General features: G+C 39.8%; 1 protein-coding gene across 6 annotated transcripts in view; it reads left to right on the top strand.

Annotated features, from left to right (window-relative positions):
- Positions 1-20,919, top strand: part of UGT3A1 (UDP glycosyltransferase family 3 member A1) — a 50,967-nt gene that overhangs the window by 10,739 nt on the left and 19,309 nt on the right. For all 6 annotated transcript variants that reach the window (XR_010131786.1, XM_019013685.4, XM_031003507.3 and 3 more), the window contains 2 exons: positions 16,335-16,449; positions 18,568-19,099. Coding sequence is in view for 5 of the 6 variants with exons in the window: in XM_019013685.4 (XP_018869230.3) it covers positions 16,335-16,449; positions 18,568-19,099 (647 nt within the window). In the remaining variant the exon portion in view is untranslated. The remainder of the gene's footprint in view (positions 1-16,334; positions 16,450-18,567; positions 19,100-20,919) is intronic.

The raw sequence follows: 20,919 nt of genomic DNA, 5'->3' as shown, positions 1-20,919 counted from the left end.
CTTCTGCCTCCCAAAGTGTTGGGATTACCAGCATGAGCCACCGCGCCCGACCATATTCTATTTAATCTGATATGTAAGTATAGAATTCCTGCTCTTTTTTGGTTTCCAGTTGCATGACATATCTTTTCCCATCCCTTCACTTTTACTCTACTGTGTCTTTATGGGTGCAGTGTGTTTTTTTTTATGTAGCATATAGTTGAGTCTTGTTTCTTTCTCCATCCAGCTATATGCCTTTTAATTGGAGAATTGAATATATTTACATTCAGTGTTTTTTTTTGATATGTAATTACTTACTATTGCCATTTTGTTGCTTGTTTTCTGGTTGTTTTGTAACTCTCTTTCTTTCTTTCTTTCTTTCTTTCTTTCTTTCTTTCTTTCTTTCTTTCTTTCTTTCTTTCTTTCTTCCTTTCTATTGTCTTCATTTGTCGATAAGTTGTTTCCCCTGGCAGCATGTTTAATTCATTGTGTTTTATTTTTAATGAATCCTATTATAAATTTTTGCATTGTGGTTGCTGTGAGGCTTCTAAAAATCTTATAGACATAACAAATTATTTTAAATAAATGACAACTTAGGTCACAAAGAACAGAATACAAACAACAACCAAAAAGAGAAAGAAGACCTCTGCACTTTAACTTCATCTCTCCCTCATTTTGACTTTATGCTAGCTCAATGTGTATACTTTATATTGTCTATCTATTAATAGGTTGCTGTGGCTATTATTTTGTTTTCAATAGATTTGCCTTTTGGGCTTCATACTAGAGTAATGAGTGGGTTTCACACCACAATTACCATATAGAGTATTCTGGGTGTGTCCATGCACTTAATCTTACCAGTGGATTTTATACCTTCAAGTATTTTATTTTTGCATGTTAGCGTTGTTTTTTTTTTTTTTCCAGATTGGAGAGCTCTCTTTAGCCTCTCTTATAAGACAGATCCGGTAATCTAGTAGTGGTGAATTCTGGCAGCTTTTATCTGGGAGATACTCTGTCTCTCTTTCGTATTGGAAGGATGGCTTTACTGGATACAATATTCTTGGGAAACAGGTGTTTTTCTTTCAGCACTTTGGAAATGTCATTTTACTCTCCCTGGCATGTATGGTTTCCATTGTGAAGTCTATTTTCAGATGAATTAGACCTCTTTTGTATGTTACTTGGTACTTTTCTCTTGGTGCTTTTAGGATCCGCTCTTTGTCCTTGATCTTTGAGAGTTTATTATATACCTTGGGGTAGTTTTATTTGGGTCTGTTTTGTGTTCTCTGACCTTCCCTTTCCTGGATATTTATCACCTTTTCAAGTTTTGGAAACTGTTGTGTTATTATTTATTTGAAGAAGATTTCTATCCCTTGCTCTTGCCCAACTCCCTCTTGAACACCAAGACTTTTTAGATTTGGTCTTTTGAGGTAATTTTATATACCTTGTAAGTAATCTTTGTTCCATTTCATTCTTTTTTTTCTCTTTTTAATCCTCTGACTTTATATTTTCAAATAGCCTGTTTTTGAGCTTACTGATTCTTTCCTCTACTTGATCCATCTTGCTGTTGAATATCGCTAATGAATTATTCAGTTCAGCAAATGGGTTTCTCAGTTCCAACGTTTGTTTCATTTTTTCCTATTATTTCATTTAAAACATTTTTTAGAGATAGGTCTTGTTCTGTCACCCAGGCTGGAGTACAGTGGTGGTGCAATCATAGCTCATTGCAGCCCTAAACTTCTGAATTCAAGAGATCCTTTGCCTCAGCCTCCTGAGTAGCTGGGACTATAGGCCTGTGCCAACACATCCAGCTAATTTATTTTTTGATTTCTTTTTTTTTTTTTTGAGATGGAGTCTTGCTCTGCTGCCCAGGCTAGGGTGCAGTGGTGCAATCTCGGCTCACTGCAACCTCCACCTCTCAGGTTCAAGCAATTCCCCTGCCTCAGCCTCCCGAGTAGCTGGGACTACAGTCGCACACCACCATGTCCACCTAATTTTTTTTTTTTTTGTATTTTTAGTAGAGATGGGGTTTCACCATGTTGGCCAGACAGGTCTCGAACTCCTGACCTCAGGAGATCCACCCACCTTGGCCTCCCAAAGTGCTGGGATTACAGGTGTGAGTCACCATGCCCAGCTGATTTCTTTTTTTAAAAGATGGGGTCTCTCTATGTTGCCCAGGCTGGCCTTGAACTCCTGGCCTCAAGCAATCCTCCTGCCTCAGCTTCTGAGTAGCTGGCATTATAAGCATGAGCCACTGTGACTGGCCTAATTCAGTATTTTAAGTTAAATTTCTCTGACAAATTTCTGAATTACTTTTCTGTGTTATCTTGGAGATTGATGAATTTCTTTAAAGCTACTCTTTTGAATTCTTGGTCAGAGAGTTTACATATTGCCATCTTATTAGGGTCAGTCACTGATTTATTGCTGTGTCTGTCTGGGGAGGTCATGGTTCTCTATTTCATGTTGTCTCTTGTGGATATAGGTCTACGTCTTTGCACTGAAGGATTAGTTATTTTTTCCAGTTTTCTTTGTCTGTCTTGTCTTGGTTTCAGTTGGATATGTTTGGTTAGAGATTCTTTGCACTTTACCTGTTGATTTCTTTTTCCTGCTTTTTTCTTCTCCCACTAGGTTGCTGCCTCCTTTTCAGCTCTAGATGGCACCTTAATCCCAGGTTTGCCTTGGTTCTGGCACAGTCAGAGTGCCACTCGTGCTGAATGGAGAAAGTCCCAAAAGGGATATCTTGGTAGTGTAGGAAGGCTGGTTAGGGATTTGTGTCCAGAAGACCTGTGGAATGGACCTTCTGCAGCATGGTATTGCTGAACATCCACTCTGATTTGGCATCTCCTTTGACTGAGTTACAGAGCAGAGTATCCAGAGTTGGGAATGGCAGTCCTGCCTCCTCCCTTTGTCTCTGGGCTCCCTTTGTCTCTGGGCTCCCTTTGTCTCTGTCCTCAAGACTATTTCTCCTTTCAGACACTCTCAGTGCTTCTTGTGTGTTGAGGCAGGGACAGGTCTTCTGTCAGAGGACCCAAGATGGTGGGGAAGTTGGTTGTCCACCTCGACTTCACTTTTTTCAGTGTAAAACTGAGAGACAGGAAAATTTTCGGCATGCTTGGTGCTGGGCAGATATGGGGGACAGGCATCATATATATGGAATTTCACTTATCTTAATGTCCATTTGGAGTTTTTTCACTCTTCTGTGGCCCTTGGAACAGTCTCATTCTCATATTTGAGTTCTGGGATATTGCTGGTGATAATCTCAGCATTGTATATTTATTTTTGGTTTTCTGTAATTGGGGAGTGAAGCTAGCTTGATTCTATGATGCCATTTTGGAACCAAAAGGCCTCTTTTTCTTTCTTTCTTTAAGACAGTTTTCTGTACCTCACCATCTACCTGGTATACTTTTCTCCAAGCGACAGGTCCACATTGTTTTTGGGTGACTGCCCAAGTTACATCAGTGATCTTCATGGGCTGACTCCAAACACTCAGGCCAGTGATTTTCTTCTCCTGACCAGAAAATTCTCATCCTGACCAGCAGGTCAGTTTTGACTTTTTTTAGTAACTAGGTAGGAGAGCAGATCAATAGCTAATATAAGGAAATCCCTGATTTCAATTCAGATTTCTAATTTGGCCACTGGGCTTTTCTCTTTCTCTATAAGTGGTGTTCACCATAGCCCTGAGGAGTGAAATGTACAACATCTTTATCTGTCATAAAAGGTAAAGTAAATTTCATATTGTTAAGATTTCTGGAACTTAATAAAGTAAAATTGTCTTTCTTCTGAATATCAGAACCCATGGATAGATAATGACAGGAGTTAGACAGATAATGATCAAAATGGCATACTTTTTCCAGCTGCTTGGAAAGCTTATCTTTAGATCTTTACTAAATATCAAGAGTTGAATCAAAGATGAGTAGGGATTTGGAGAGAGGCCTTGTATGATGTCTGGGTATTATTCTACTTGATTATTTCTGGTAGTCATTCCTGGCCATGGTAGTGTTCTGACATATATGTACTGAGCTGTTCTCTGAAAGATCCCAACTTGACTTTTCTCTCTGCAGCTGTCTCCCCTCTGGTATTGTTTTGTGAATTCTGTCTGCCTTGTTTTCTCTGAAATCTGAATCCATTCTCCTCCATTCAGGGAGAAGGCCTGGCCAGATGTGGCTACCTTCTCCATGAGCTCTATTATGAAAATGTTATCCAGTCAGTAATAAATGTTCTGCACTGACTGGTGTCCAGTATTTAGAAACAATTTTTTTTCATAGATTCTGTCGTCCTTATTTTTAGTTGTTTAAAGTAGGAAGGTAAATCTGCTCTATTACTTCCTCATGGCCACAGACTGAACTTCCTTTTCTTCATTTTTAAAACATTTTACAGAAGTAATATTGACTTATGAATAATAAACTGCATATATGTAAAGTATACAATTTGAAGCTGGGCACAGTGTAATATGTTTTGACTGTGTCCCCACCAGAATCTCATCTTGAATTCCCACATGTTGTGGAAGGAACCTGGTGGGAAGTAATTAAATCATGAGGACAGGTCTTTCCTGTGCTATTCTTGAGATAGTGAATAAGTCACATGAGACCTGATGGTCTTAAGAAAGGGGAGTTTCCCTGCACAAGCTCTCTCTCTCTTGCCTGCTGCGATGTAAGACATGCCTTCTGCCTTCTGCCATGATTGTGGGGCCTCCCCAGCTATGTGGAACTGTGAGTCCATTAAATATCTTTTTCTTTGTAAATTACCCAGTCTCAGGTATGTCTTTATCAGCAGCATGAAAGCAGACTAATACAGTAAATTGGTATTGGTAGAGTGGGGTGCTGCTGTAAAGATACCCAAAAATGTGGAAGTGACTTTGGAATTGGGTAACAGGCAGAGGTTGGAACAGTTTGGAGGGCTCAGAAGGAGACAGGAAGATGTGGGAAAGTTTGGAACTTCCTAGAGACTTGTTGAATTTTTTTAACAAAAACAATGATAGTGATATGGACAATGAAGTCCAGGCTGAGGTGATTTCAGATAGAGATGAGGAACTTATGAGGAACTGAAGCAAAGGTCACTCTTTGCTCCTGCCCTAGAGATTTGTGGAACTTTGAACTTGAGGGAGATGATTTAGGGCATCTGGTGGAAGAAATTTCTAAGCAGCAAAGCATTCAAGATGTGACTTGGGTGATTTTAAAAGCATTCAGTTTTATAAGTTTATAAGGGAAGCAGAGTATAAAAGTTCAAAAAATTTGTGGACTGACAATGTGATAGAAAAGAAAATCTCATTTTCTGAGGAGAAATTTAAGCTGCTGCAGAAATTGCATAAGTAAGGAGAAGCTGAGTGTTAATCCCCAAGACAGTGGGGAAAATGTCTCCAGGGCATGTCTGTGGAAAAACCACAGACACTCAACCGCTGCCCATGAAACCAACTGGGGTGGAGTCTATACCTTGCAAAGACACAGGGGTAGAGCTGCCCAAGACCATGAGAACCTACCTCTTGCATCAGTGTGACCCAGATGTGAGGCATGGATTCAAAGGAGATCATTTTGGAGCTTTTAGATTTGACCGCCCTGTTGGATTTTTGATCTGCATGAGACCTGTAGCCCCTTTGTTTTGGCGAATTTCTTCCATTTGGAATGGCCCTATTTACCCATTGCCTCTACCCCCATTGTATCTAGGAAGTAACTAACTTGCCTTTGATTTTACAGGCTCATAGGCAGAAGGGACTTGCCTTGTCTCAGATGAGACATTGGACTGTGGACTTTTGAGTTAATGCTGAAATGAGTTAAGACTTTGGGGGACTATTGGGAAGGCATGATTGTTTTGAAATGTGAGGACATGAGATTTGGGAGTGGCCAGTGGCAGAATGATGTGGGTTGGCTGTGTCCCCACCCAAATCTCATCTTGCACTTTCACATGTTATGGGAGGGACCTGGTGGGAGGTGATTGAATCATGGCGCAGTTCTTTCCCATGCTGTTCTTGTGATAGTGAATAAGTCTTATGAGATCTGATGGTTTTGTAAAAACTTGTGTGTTTCCCTACACAAGCTCTATATCTCTTGCCTGTTGTGATATAAGATGTGCCTTTCGCCTTCTGCCATGATTGTGAGGTCTCTCCAGCCATGTGGAACTGTGAGTCTATTAGATCTATTTTTCTTTTCTTTTGGCAAATTACCCAGTCTTGGGTATGTCTTTATCAGCACCATGAAAATGGACTAATACAGAGTGGTTCATGCTTGTAATCCCCACACTTTGAGAGGCCAAGATGGGTGGATCACTTGAGGTCAGGAGTTCAAGTCCAGCCTGGCCAACATGGTGAAACCCCGTCTGTACTAAAAATACAAAAATTAGCCAGGCCTGGAGGTGTGCACCTGTAATCCCAGCTACTCAAGAGGCAGAGGCAGGAGAACTTCTTGAATCCCAGGAGGTGGAGGTTGCTGTGAGCCAAATCACACCACTGCACTCCAGCCTGGGTGACAAAGTGAGACTCTGTCTCAAATAGAAAAAAAGTAAAAATTGAAACATATGTACAATTTGATGTTTGAACATATGTATATACTTGTGAATCCATCAACATAATTAGGATATGAATATTTCCATCATTCCAAGAAAATTTCTTTTGTCCCTTTGCAATCCCCACTATGGGTCATCCCACCTTCCAGCTCCCATTGCTAGTTAGTCACTAATATATCACTATGTGTTAGTTTGTATCTTTTAAATTTTATGTAAATGGGATTATAAGGTATGTATTCTTTTATTTTGCCTTGTTTTAATTAACATTATTGTATTAGTTCGTTTCATATTGCTATAACATAATGTCTATTGCCTGAGGCAGCATAATTTATAAAGAAAAGAGGTTTATTTGACTCACAGTTCTGCAGGCTGTACAAGCATGGCACCAGCATCTGCTCAGCTTCTGGTGAGGCCTCAGGAAGTTTACTGTCATAGCAGAAGACAAAGGGGGAGCTGGCTAGTCACATGATGAGGGAGGGAGCTAGAAAGAGTGGGTGGAGGTGCTAAGCTCTTTTAAATAACCAGCTGTTGTGTGAATTCACTACCATGGTGACAGCACCAAGACGTCCATGAGGTATCTGATCCCAAGACTCAAACACCTCTCACTAGGCCCACCTCCAACTTTGGAGGTCACATTTCAATGAGATTTGGAGGGGGCAAACATCCAAAGAATATCAATTATTATTTAAAGATTCATTCATATTGTGTTTATGAATTATTTATTCATTTTTATTGCTTACTAGTATTCTATTGTATTCATTACTAAAATGTGTTTATTTAGTTTTCTGTTGATAGACATTTGTGTTATTTTCAGTTTGGGACTATTACAAATAAACCTGCTATGACCGTTTTGTGTACAAGTCTGTTATAACTTACTTTCTCTTCCTTCCTTCCTTCCTTCTTTTATTTCTTTTCTTTCTTTCTTTCTTTCTCTTTCTTTCTTTCTTTCTTTCTTTCTTTCTTTCTCTTTCTCTTCTCTTTCTCCCTTTCTCTCTTTCTTTCTTTCTCTCTCTTTTTCTCTCTTTCTTTCTTCTTTCTTTTTCTTTCTCTCTCTCCTTCCTTCCTTCCTTCCCTTCCTCCCTCCCTCCATCCCTTCCTTCCTTCTTTTTTCTTTCATATTTTTTTTTTTTTTGAGGCAAGCTCTTGTTCTGTCGCCCAGGCTAGAGTGCACTGGCACAATCATGGCTCACTGCAGCCTCAAACTTGGGCTAAAGCAATCCTCTTACCTCAGCCTCTTGAGTAGCTGGAACTACAGATTTGCACCACCAATCCCAGCTAATTTATTTTTTGTAGAGTCGGTATCTCACTATGTTGCCCAGGCTGACCTCACACTTCTGGCCTCAGGTGATCCTCCCACCTTGGCCTTTCAAAGTGCTGGAATTACAGACATGAGCTACTACGCCTGTCCTACATTCTGTTCTCTGGGTTAGCAACTAGAAGTGCAGTGGCTGAATCATATTGTTTAACTTTTTAAAAAATTGACATACTTTTCCTAAAGTGGCTGTACCATTTTAAATTCTTACCAGAAGAGAAAGTAGGGAATGAACCATTAGTTATCCTTCTTAAATTGGGTTGTTGCAGTTTTTCATTCATTTTAATCACAGGGCATATTAATACTTAGAGATGCCCTAAGAGGTCTTCTATAATGCAAACTAACTCTTTTTCTACCTCCAATGTGTAGGAGCAACACAATTTCAACTTGATAATCAGGATCACCAATTTCAATCAGTACAGTAACTTTCTTTGCCATTCGATTCAGAGGCATGGGGAACCAAAAGTGGCTGGATTGCATTCTTACTTTTCTGTTTAATAGAATTATTTTTGTGTCTCTTGGTGGAAACATTCCTTCCTTTGGAACTAAAATCCTAGTCTGAAAGAGCATAAGGCTGCAGGAACAGGAAGCAAAAATATTGATAGTGGATCACTAGGGGAAATAGTGAGTGGTGATGCTGCCATTTCTACCCCTTGATACCTGAACCCATGAATCCTGGCTATGGGAGAAGAAACATCATATATTAGATGTGATTAAGCACATATATAGTCTCCTGGAGAACATTGCCCCAGGCTTGCAATGTATTTCCACCACCTGTAGCTGTAACTGTGTCTTTTAAAAATTCTTCAGGGAGGGATAGCATTAGGAGATATACCTAATGTAAATGACGAGTTAATGGGTGCAGCACACCAACATGGCAGATGTATACATATGTAACAAACCTGCATGTTGTGCACATGTACCCTAAAACTTAAAGTATAATAAAAAAAATAAATAAGTAAATAAAATGAAAAAAAAAGTAAAAAAAAAATCCTTCACTGTTTCATTAAGTCAGCCACTTTAGGATGGTGGGGAACATGGTAAGACAACAAATTCCATAATTATGCACTCATGCTGCAGTTTATTTGCAGTTAAGTGAGTTTCTTTGTCAGAGTCAATGCTGTGTAGAATTCCACATCAGTAGATAAGGCATTTTGTAAGTGCATGGATGGTAGCTTTGGTGGAAGCATTGCATGAAGGGAAAGCAAGTCAAATCCAGAGTAAGTGGCTTTTTGAGTAAGAATAAAGCTCTATCTCTTTCATAATGGAATTGGTCCAATGTAATCAATCTGCTACCTGGATAGCTGACTAGGTTACCCTGAGGAATGATGCTAATCAGGCAATCAATGTTGTTCTCTGTCACTGGCTGACTGAGTACTCTGCAGTGGCAGTATCCAGGTCAACTTGGTGAGTGGAAGTCCAGTTTGATATGCCCATACATAAACTCCATCCCTGCTACCATGGCCACTGTGTTTATGAAACCATTAGGCAAATGACAGGGTTGGCTGAGGAAGGAATCTGGCTGTTATCCACAGAACAGGCCAACTTCTCCACTTGATTATTAAAGTTCTTGTCTGCTGAGGTCACCCTTAAGTGAGCATTTACATAGGACACAAATATATTTATGTTTTGCCCATTCAGATAGGTTTTATAACATACCTCTTCCCCAGAACTTCTTGCCACCAATTTTTAAATTATGTTCCTTGCAAGTCCATGATGATCTAGCCAAACCATTGGCCATAGGCAACGCAATGGACAAGTGTGGTTTGTTGTGGAAGAGAAATGTGAATAAGTTTCATGCAGACTAAATGGTGTCACAGGGATGGAGCATTGATGTATCCTTGAGGTTAGAGAGTGAAGGTGTATTGCTGACCTTGTTAGATAAAAGCAAACTGTCTTTGATGGACTTGACTAACGGGTGTCAAGAAAAATTTGCCAGATCAATAGTTGCATATCAGGTATCAGGGATTGTGCTAATTTGCTCAAGCAATGAAACTATTATCTGGAAGAGCAGCTGCAATTACAGTTTCCTATGTGGTTGTGTTTGTGACATCTATTATTCTCCAAGATCCACGTGTTTTCTGCACAGGTCAAAAATGCAAGTTGAATAGGGATGTGATGGGAATCACGACCCTTGCAATCTTTAAGTCCATAATTGTGGCATTAGTCTTTGAAATCTCTGTAGAGTGCAATATTGCTTTGGTTTTCTGTTTTGCCAGATACAGGTCATTTTAGTGACTTCCACCTGGACTTTCCAACCATGACAGCTTACACTCCACACTTCAGAGAAGCAGCATGATTATTCTGCCAATACCGAGTATATCTATTCCAATTATGCATTTCGAATCTGGGGAAATAATCACAATCAGTTTGGGGAATTACACCCTTGGAATTAGGGTCTAATTTCAAGGTCCAATGTTCAGTAGTCTCTGAAAAATATAATTATTTTTATTTCCCCAATGCATAGCCACACTAGTAAAAAGCTGTAGGTTCCTTTGGAGAAAGCTGGAGAAAGATTAACAGTATATATTTCTGGTAGTGTAGTGGGGTCTTTTCCCAAGGTACTTTGCCTCCTCTTCTTTCCAGGGCTTCTGTGTCCATAAATTGTCTGAGGTCTGTGTTTTTGTAATTGAAGTTATACTTTTGTTTAATCTATTTAGGACTCCTTTGCTTGTACTGATCAAGTAACAATTTTGTAAACTGCTCATCTTCTTTTTTTTTAGGGATGCCATGATTAATAAGCTAATGCTCTAGGTCTCCATGAATCAGATTATTCTAATTATTGCTTTGACTCTACTATTCCTCATGGTAACCATGCCTACCTTGATTTTGGTGCTTAAGTGCTACCACTTGACCCCAGCCACCCCAAGATGCAATTAACTCCATTATATTTAGGGAATCCCACTTCAAGGGCATCATAATTTCTGACCCATGAAGGAGAACAAACACAGAGCCTCTGGTGGTGCTGGGAAGCCCCTTGCAAATTTGTTTCTCACAGTCATGGTGAAAAAAATGTGTCCTCTTGTTCTGTTTCCTTCCTGCACTGGGTTAGCAGTCCTTACATCTTCATTTCCCTAAGCTGTTTGATACTTTTCAGGGTACCAAGACAGATCTGGTATTATATTTTTATTTAGTGTAGTCCACCCTTTCATCCATGTTTAATTCAATTAACCAAACAGAGCCCCTTTAACCTATAGGGCTACAACGATGAATCAAGAATGTCTGTCTAGTGGCCTCATATCAATAAATTCAATCTAATCAAACTTTACATACCTTTCACCATTACCTCACATACTCTCCTACACATGTACCCCAGATTTTTTGTCATACATATTGTTCTTTTGGTGTATGGTGAAACTTCTTATGGGTAACCTTTGACACTTTCTGGAGCTCGAGTCTATTTTTGAATCTAAAAATAAAGAGGGATGCTAAAACAGTATCTTTCAGCAAAATAACTCAGAAAGAGACTGTACAGTTTCTCATGCAAATGAGATTAACTTCTCCAGATGGGTGTAGAAAAGTTGCTTCTACTGATAAAGAAGATTCAACAGAAGTTAGGGGTTCAATAGCCCCAGATTCATAGGATCTGCCCATATGTCCCTATCTCAGTTTTTAGGATCTCCTTTCCTGATCATTGCCTTGACTTTAGCAGAAAATACCTTGCAAGGTGGAGAATTAAATTGCACTGTAATTCAGTCTCAGGAGGAGACTGGGTTTGATTTTCACAAACATTCAACCCAGTAGCTATAGGAGATTTTTTTTTTTTTCAGGGCAGACAAAGAAGCTTTCAGGTCATTAATGTGGAGACAGAGCTTGGAATTTAAAGCCTTGATCTCATTCTTTTCTTTCCATGCTTTCTCTATCAAATTAGAAGAAACCAGCTATCTTCATTATACTCATCAGTTTGATATAAATATCCCAGAACATTGCCTTTTAGAAGCACTTGCTTAGGAGTATCCAATGATTGCCACCTAATGCCACAGGATGAGTGCCCTCTTTACCACTGAAAAGAGTTATTGGCTTCAAATATAATCAATATTTGAATCACTTTGTTCTCATAGTAGAGAACCAATCCTAGGAAACCAGAATCCTAGGAAATCAGAAAAACAGTACCAATTGGACACACACACACACACACACACAAACACACACACATGCGCGCACACACACACACACACACACACACACGTATTTCAAGGACTTGGTTTACATAATTTGAGATGTTAGCAAGTCCAAAATCTATAGGTCAGGTAGGCAGGCTGGAAAGTCTCAAGCAAGATCTGATATTGCAGTCTTGAAGCAGAATTTTTTTTTTCCTCTGGGAAACCTCAGAGTTTTTTGTTTGTTTGTTTTTAAAACCTCTCAACTGATTGGTTAAGACCCAGCTACATTATTGAGGGTAATCTATCTTACTTAAAGTCAACTGATTGCAGATAATAAGCATACTATAAAATATTTTCATATCAACACCTAGATTAGTGTTTGATTAATTAACCATGTACTCTCTCCTAGCCGAGCTTACAAATAAAACTAACTATCCTAGAAGCAAATTTGGAGTCCTCTGTTTTATGGCTTCCTTCTCTGCCTGGGAAAAAAAATCTTTGAACAACAGCTCTGGACTTGAGGGTGGTGCACTTCTCTCTGAGTCACATCACTACTTTGGGATCTGAGTGCTATGTGGAGCGGTGGGCAGTAGGCATAGGTCTCCTTGCTTTCCTCCCCCAGCAGGAAACCTCACACTTACAAGGTGGGTCATGGTTAAGCAGCACCCCACTATTTGCAACAGTGCTGTGCCCAAGGTCGAGCTCATGCTTCACAAGTGGGGTGGTTGGTAGAAGGGAGCCCCCACCTCTTGGACACATTTGGCCAGAACTTAGCTACAGCAACAGGCAGAAAAGGGCAGGATGAGAAATGTTTACAGTTTGCCCCTCCCAGAAAAATACCTCTCTGGCTGAGAGCTGGGGTTGGAGCAAGAGGGACGGAGCCTGCATTCTTGGCTGCAGTTTGGGAGTTGGTGGGAGCAGTCAGAGGACATTAGCCTCTCAGGGTTGGTTGAGTAAAGGGAGAGAGTGGGTCTTCATTCAAATACCACAAACCCTAGGCTCAGTTTTCAGTGAATTTTGGTAGATTTTCTTGAATAAATATTTCTTCTTTTTCTGTATGCCCTAGAACCATTTCCAGCATTTGTGTGTGTGTGTGTGTGTGTGTGTGTGTGTGTGTGTATGCGTGTGTGTGTGATTTTCACCAGTTTTGGTATGAACAGTGTCTGGAGAGTTACTCATGCTATTATGCTGGGAATGGAATGTTGGTAATGATGGAGCATTGTTAAACTTACCAAGCAATTCTTCTCAGGAATGTAACTGAAGCACCATGCCTTCTACTTTGTGTGTGGCAATGGCACATCCCTTTTTGTGAGTTCCTTTGTATATATAATATGTCTTGAGTAAGCACACCCTGTGTATGTCTTGAATGATTGTGCTTGATGAGTCTCCTCCAAGGAGGACATCCTCATTGTAATGTCATAACTGCTCCTAGGGAAAGTTGGATATGATGATGGTCTTGCTGGCAGTGATTGTGGGCCAGGATATTGAGGTTCCCCACAGTTATCCAGTTACAGGTGATTTATGGCCTTTTAAAGATAAAGATAAAGGGAAACGGACTGAGATCCTATTGAAATAGGCCTTGAATGGAACATATTTGTCAAATCTATGATTGCAAAGTATTTGTTAGTATTCAAATGTAGTAAGCAATTTTTAATAACCATGGGTATGAGGTTCTAAATGTGATGGATCCTGGCATTAAGGCTGTAGTAAAATGTTGTGAGGCATCATTAATTCTTGCTAGGTTTAAAAATAGTCCAAATTGGGATTTTAAAGGGAGAAAGAATGGAGACAATTAACCCTTTTCTAAATAGGTCTTTCATAATGGAATTTAATCCGTAAAGGCCCTGTTTTAATCTATTTTGGGCAGTGTTAATAATTTTAATATATTGAAGCAGATCCAGAGCATCCCTTTTTGTTAAGCCAATTCTAAGTGCCAAAGAAACAATTTTATGTTAGTTTTTTAATCGTTAGTTAAGAGTAGCCATGCCCAGAATGGAATGGAATATTTTAGGAAATGAGTCTTAAGACTATGGAGTATTGATATGGTTTGGCTGTGTCCCCGCCCAAATCTTATCCGAATTCCCACGTGTTGTGGGATGGACCTGGTGGGAGGTAATTGAATCATGGGGACAGGTCTTTCCCGTGCTGTTCTTGTGATAGGGAATAAGTCTTACGAGATCTGATGGCTTTTTTTTTTTTTGAGATGGAGTCTCACTCTGTCACTAGGCAGGAGTGCAGTGGGGCTATCTCAGCTCACTGCAACCTCTGCCTCCCAGATTCAAGTGATTCTCCTGCCTCAGCCTCCTGAGTAGCTGGGACTACAGGTGTGTGCCACCATGCCTGGCTAATTTTTTTTGTATTTTTAGTAGAGATGGGGTTTCACCGTATTAGCCAGGATAGTCTCGATCTCCTGACCTCATGATCTGCCTGCCTCAGCCTCCCAAAGTTCTGGGATTACAGGAGTGAGCCACAGTGCCTGGCCGAAAAATAATGGTTTTATAAGGGAGAGTTTCCCTGCACAAGCTCTCTCTCTCTTTGCCTGCTGCCACCTATGTAAGACATGACCTGCTCCTCCTTGCCTTCTGCCATGATTGTGAGGTCTCCTCAGCCATGTGGAACTGTAAGTCTATTAAATCCTTTTTCCTGTATAAATTATCCAGTCTCAAGTAGGTCTTTATCAGCAGCATGAAAACAGACTAATACAGGTATTTAGTACCAATGCTTAAGATGGGGCATATATATTTGCCATCTATATTATATTGGATAACTCCTTAAGAGTACAGAGGTATTATTACTTAAATTTAGTGAAATATTCTGATATACCTGTAACTTTTGCCCAATTGTTGATTAAGGTTATTACGGTTCGCAGGGGTGTATTTGATCTGATGTTAATCTAGAACTTACAACGTAGAGAGAAAATAGCCAATCAGTGTCCTTTTAATTTTTCTGTTAAAAAATAAATGTTAAATTTCCAAAGGGTTAAGTTGTAGACCTTTGTTTTAGTTTTTGTTCTTGCATCCCACCTGTCCCCCTCCCCACCCCTTTTGGCTAACCTAATTCTCTCTTTCTCTTTTTGGTTGTTATCAGGTGTACTTTGGTGGTGGTGGGTGGGTGGGTGTCCTTTCTAACATGCTCATCTTTGTAAGTTTCTTTCTGAGAGAGTTCCAATGAGTATCAGCAAGGTTAGAGACCTTCTTTCTGGTAATTTTGAGAGACCCAAGGCTTAAATTGGGTTTGAAGGATCTCTTTGGCTGTATAGTGTTGTCGTGGGTACTTTTCCTAATAATTCTGTTCATCTGGAGCATTTTTAGCTACAGAGATACAATCAGCAATAGTAGCAAAGGCATTTTCTGAGGTCCCAGTGGACCATCTATTTTTAGGATTGTGGATGTGAGCATGCCACACAATGACTACCACTCTTCACACCATTAGGTGGGATCATATATTGCACTGATGTCAGTCTTAACCCTCAGTGCTCTTTACAATGCTGTGTGTGTGGGAGGTAGTATATTGGGACACACAACCAGTGCTCATAGGGTAAGAGTTATTCCACTGAGTTACTGTCAACCACAGCTCATGCTGTAGTTGAGAAACACAATTCCATCTGAGACATACAGATAGCTTTGGTCTGAGACACATGATCCAGGGCTACTGGAAAGAGGATCCCTGTTTGTCATTCCTGTCTCACAATGCAAATTATTGAAACTTCTGATTGAAACTTGAATTGAGGTGAGGATTCTCCCACTTTGGCCTGGCTTGCTTGGTTTGGAGTTCTCATTAGTAACAAGGGAGAATGAGTTGAAGTTTTCTTCTCAGTTTGCCCAGATAAGGCACAGAAAGTGAAGTAGGAGCTGGGGCTGGAAAGGAGTCAGCGGTCAAACTCCAAGAATGGAGTCAGACTTCTTATTACACATGGGTGATGGGGGAGGGGTGGGGCTGGTAAGTAGAATGAAGGGGACTACCATTTTTTAATTTTGCTTTTTAGAACTTTTTGACTGAATAAAAACCTATTTGTAGGTATTATTTTAAGTCTTGAAAATGATTTTTTCTAAAAGAGAAAAGAGCATGGGCTCTGAAATCAATCTGGCCTACATTTAAACACAAGCCCTACAGCTCATTATGTGTGCAAAGGAGACAAATTACTTCACACTGCATTAGTTTCTGTTGTTTCATCTATAAAATAAGTGTAATAGCTGTTCCTTTAAACGAAAGCTTTAAGTGGAAACTTTTATAACTTTAAATTGAATAAAAGAGCCTGGATAATGATAAAGTCTCAATATTATCAGGTTGTGCAATTGAGTGAATGAAAAAGAAAAACAAAACCAAATCAACATAAAACTTTAAACATTTCCATAAATGTAAAATTAATAGAATAAAACTTTAATATCATCATGCTAATGTTAATCCATGTTGTATGATATATTTACCTTTTTAACCAATTGCTGTTTTCTTAGATATTAAAGAGGAGGAAAAATCATACCAAGTTATCAGGTGGTTTTCACCTGAAGATTATCAAAAAAGAATTAAGAAGCATTTTGATAGCTACATAGAAACAGCATTGGATGGCAGGTAACTTCTTTTCATTCTATGAAGCAAAGAGTCACTATTTTAGTGATACAAATGAATAGAGAGATGCATGATATTTGGAGTGAGTTTTAGAGAAATAGATGGGTGGGTGATGGATAGATGGAGAAATAGATGATGTGTGAGTGGATGAATGGATAGATGGATGGACGGTTGGATAAATTGAGGGGATGGAGAAATAGAGGACAGGTGGGTGGTTGAGTGGATAGAGTAGACAAGGTTTGCATTCCCAACAATTGAGTCTATAGTGTCCTTCTTCTACCGTAAGGGTTCTATAGAAAGCAGGGGATTGCTCCTCTGAGCCTTGCTTGCAACACTTCACCTACAATCTTTGTATGGATTCTCCCCAACAAAGAAGCTAGGATCTTCAACTCTTTTGTTTGTCAAGAAAAAAGAAACACCTATTCTCACTTATTTTCCCTCCTTGTCCTCTCATAAATTCACTAATGGAGAAAACTCTTATGAACATTGATTGTTCACACCTTGAACCTTCACCTTTTAAACTCCTTAAAAACAATCAAATACCCTGATGGTATACAATGAGAGATGAGCCTGAGACTTCTTGCCCTCACCTGGAATACAAAGAATCTCCTTCATCTGCCACATAAAAGAGGAGAAACACAAATCCATGCCATTCTTAGTTAATTATAGTGGCTTCATCCTCTTTGCTTTCCTTGAAAATTCTACTCAGTAGTCAAGGTGGTGCTCAAATCTAATTATTCCATAAAGCTTGCTTCCTCACTCAAGCTGGAAGACCACTTTCTCTCCTCCATAGGTCTGGCATATAGCACTCATTTGATACTTAGTCTATGGCATCTTGTGTTGTTACATATTTTTAAAGTATATGTGTTGTCTCTTCTCTTCCACCTTGATTTCTTTGAAGACAGGTTCCAGATACATGTTAAATATTGTCTAAGTTACTGGGATCAGTGCCTTCCTGTGATTTTTTCAATTTATTTACTTGAAATATGATTAATGTTATACTTTTGGGAAGTTTATACTGTATATATTGAATTTATCCACAATATTTAAAAATCATTCTTTATGTAAAATTTTTTTAAAAAATGAAATAGTGGATAATTTCAGAGAATCACCATTGTTGTAATTTAAAGTTGATTCTTAAGAACAGGCAGAGATCTGCATATCACTCATGAGTTCTAAACCTGTAGGCCTTCTTTATGTGAAGTGACATGATATGATGGTGTATGGGTTACAGGCTTGCTGGGCTATTGCTTCTTCCATTCTTCATGTGATTAGGAGGTCTGTGGTCTCCAGAGCACCTGTACCTATTACCGTTGCTCAGGAACTATTTCATCTCTTCTTCTGTATTCTATACAAACAGGATCATTTTCCATGCAAGCAATTATGGGAAGACATTGAAGGGCAGTAGCTTCTGGAATAGTGCCATAGGCAAGAGTCTTAACTAGGTGTCAGTAAAACTTTAGCATTATTTTATATGAATGTTCCAGCCAGCATGAAGTGAAAAGACTGATAATAAATTTCAAACCAGGCTTTTATTTTTATTTTATTTTTTACTGCTTAACTCCTAGGCTAGGAAGAAGAATCTCGTTTCAGCTGAGATTTTGGATTCTAATATTGTCATCAAAAAGTTCATTGCATGAGACAATCTGTCAAATGCAAGATACACAGTATTTTTAAAAAGACTACATCATCAATATTTAAGGAGCCTGTCAAATTACTTACATAGATTTCTGGAGAAAAGATAGTCACTCATGAAAAGTCAGTATATAAATGAAGGTTAACAGAGCATCACAGGATTTATAAAGGAGACATATAACTCTGAGATCTGCTATAGTCAGAGATGGCTCCCAGAGTAGAAGGACATTGAATTGGCATTGATGGTGGTGGGAATTGGATCAGGGGAAGAAATAGGATGGAAGCAAGTGGGGACATTTTAGAGAGCAGAAATATCTGGACCAGAGTGACCAGAGCTGAGAGTATTTGTTGAAACATTGTAGAATGGGTTGATGGATACTGGTTATATTCTTAACATACCTGAAATTTTTTTTGAGTCTAACATTCTCCCAAATACTGTAAAATTACACTTTCCCAAATATTTATTATTTATTTTCTTTATTACAGAAAAGAATTTGAAGCCCTTGTAAAGCTAATGGAAATATTTGGGACTCAATGTAGTTATTTGCTAAGCAGAAAGGATATAATGGATTCCTTAAAGAATGAGAACTATGATCTGGTATTTGTTGAAGCATTTGATTTCTGTTCTTTCCTGATTGCTGAGAAGCTTGTGAAACCATTTGTGGCCATTCTTCCCACCACATTCGGCTCTTTGGATTTTGGGCTACCAAGCCCCTTGTCTTATGTTCCAGTATTCCATTCCTTGCTGACTGATCACATGGACTTCTGGGGCCGAGTGAAGAATTTTCTGATGTTCTTTAGTTTCTCCAGGATCCAATGGGACATGCAGTCTACATTTGACAACACCATCAAGGAGCATTTCCCAGAAGGCTCTAGGCCGGTTTTGTCTCATCTTCTACTGAAAGCAGAGTTGTGGTTTGTTAACTCTGATTTTGCCTTTGATTTTGCCCGGCCCCTGCTTCCCAACACTGTTTATATTGGAGGCTTGATGGAAAAACCTATTAAACCAGTACCACAAGTAAGTGAACCCTCAGCATTCAGTCTGGGATTCACATAGAATCCTTGGGTGCATAGTTGGTGGCTGCCACCTGCCAGTGGGATCCTGAGGTTGAAGTAGGGATAGGCAAAGGAGGCACCTAGGGCACGTTCTTAAAGGAAGTGCTGACTTTCAGGGTTTGGCAAGTACAGTGTCAGGCCTTGCAGGATCCTGAGATAGAAGATCTCCTTAAATTGGCTCCTCTCTTGCCATGCCCTGGTCTTAGAATCAGTGGGATGAGCCCTTTAATTAAAGTTGCTATTTTCATTTTAATTTTTATGTTGTGTGATTATGTGTAAAATAAATACGTAGTTAGTGCCCATTACATGCAATAATTGTTAAGGAGATGAGCTACTCACAGTGAAACAGACAACACTGTGGATTCGGGGTAAGCAGGGTGGGACTGCGTGGGACTGACAGCAAGAACTGACAGTGTTATCTCCAGTGTTCCCTGCCTGTAGAGCCCTGGCTCCTGGTTCCACCTAGACTTTCTGACTTGATTTGTCTGGGGTGGGCCCCTGCCAATGTAATTTGTAAATGCTGCCTGGGTGATTCAAACAGCACAGACTCAGAACCACTGCTATAGAAGGTTTTCAAAGGGAGGAGAGCTGAAATGAGTTGGCAGCCTGTTGCCTCTGAGCACTGGGTTCCCATTTTACAGAAGTTATTATATTTAGTATCTTGCCATCTATAGGGAGGTGTGTTCATCTCCATTTTTATTAATGGAGGAGGACAGAAGCACAGGTGATGTAGGTAACCTTCCCACCACTGTGTAGTGCAGAGGCCACGAGACCCTGGATTTGGCCTGGACTTTCCAGGTATGAAAGTGACTATTCTTCCTTCCCTGATCTTATATTGAGTAAGCAGGAAGAGTTGGGGAATGATCTATGGATGAGATGGGCTTTGCATTGGTGGTAAGTGTATTTAGGAATGGAGCTGGGAGGGAAAGCACCCCAGGTCAGGGAGCGGGGGACCTAACATGTGGAGGTGCAAGTGAGATGGCCATAGCACTGGGTTCTCTGGGTGACGCTGGCTAGATTAGTGTAGTAGAAGATTCAATTGCATGAATAAAACCATGGGGATTTAGTTGAGGTCTTAGCTACCAGGAGGGTGGGTCAGGTCTTCGCATTGGGGCAGTTGTGGAAATTGTTAAGAAGAGAATAATGGGAGTTGAGATTATGAGATAACAGATGCTTGTTTTCAAATATTTTTTCTCTTTTTGATTATTTTAATTGTGGACAAATATTTATAATGTGAAATATACCACTTTAACCATTTTTAAGGGTATGCTTCAGTGGCATTGAGTACACTTATATTGTTGTGCAACTAACTATCGTTACCATCTGTCTCCAAAACATTTTTTTATCTTCCCAAATGGAAACTTCCTATGCATTAAACAATATGTTAAATAGAATGAGCATTTGGCTCAGCCACCAAAGGTGCGATTCAGAACAAAGTGGTTTCCGTTTTTTGTTAGAGGTGCCATCCCCACCCCCCATTCCGACAACTACAGGCATGAGCAGTGCACAGCACCTCTCCTTAACCCCTTCCTTCCCAGCTCGGTACCTGGCTGTGTCCACAGCATGTACAAGCCATGCCCAACAGCCACAAGGGGTGGGAAAAAACTGGGCCTGTCATTGTGGCCCCATGAACCAACTGGCCAGCGCCTCCCAGTGGAACTTTTTCTCCCCTGGCCAAGGAGTTCAGCCTGGCCTGAACCGGGGGAAGGCTGTAATGATTAAAGGAACCTATTTGCACAGAGCAAGAGGTTCTTTCCCCAGGACCTCCCCTTTTTGCCCCTT

The sequence above is a fragment of the Gorilla gorilla genome, chromosome 19 (assembly GCF_029281585.2).
Source record: "Gorilla gorilla gorilla isolate KB3781 chromosome 19, NHGRI_mGorGor1-v2.1_pri, whole genome shotgun sequence".
In the NCBI taxonomy this organism is placed as follows: Eukaryota; Metazoa; Chordata; class Mammalia; order Primates; family Hominidae; genus Gorilla; species Gorilla gorilla.
This window is presented reverse-complemented; position numbering and strand designations above follow the sequence as displayed.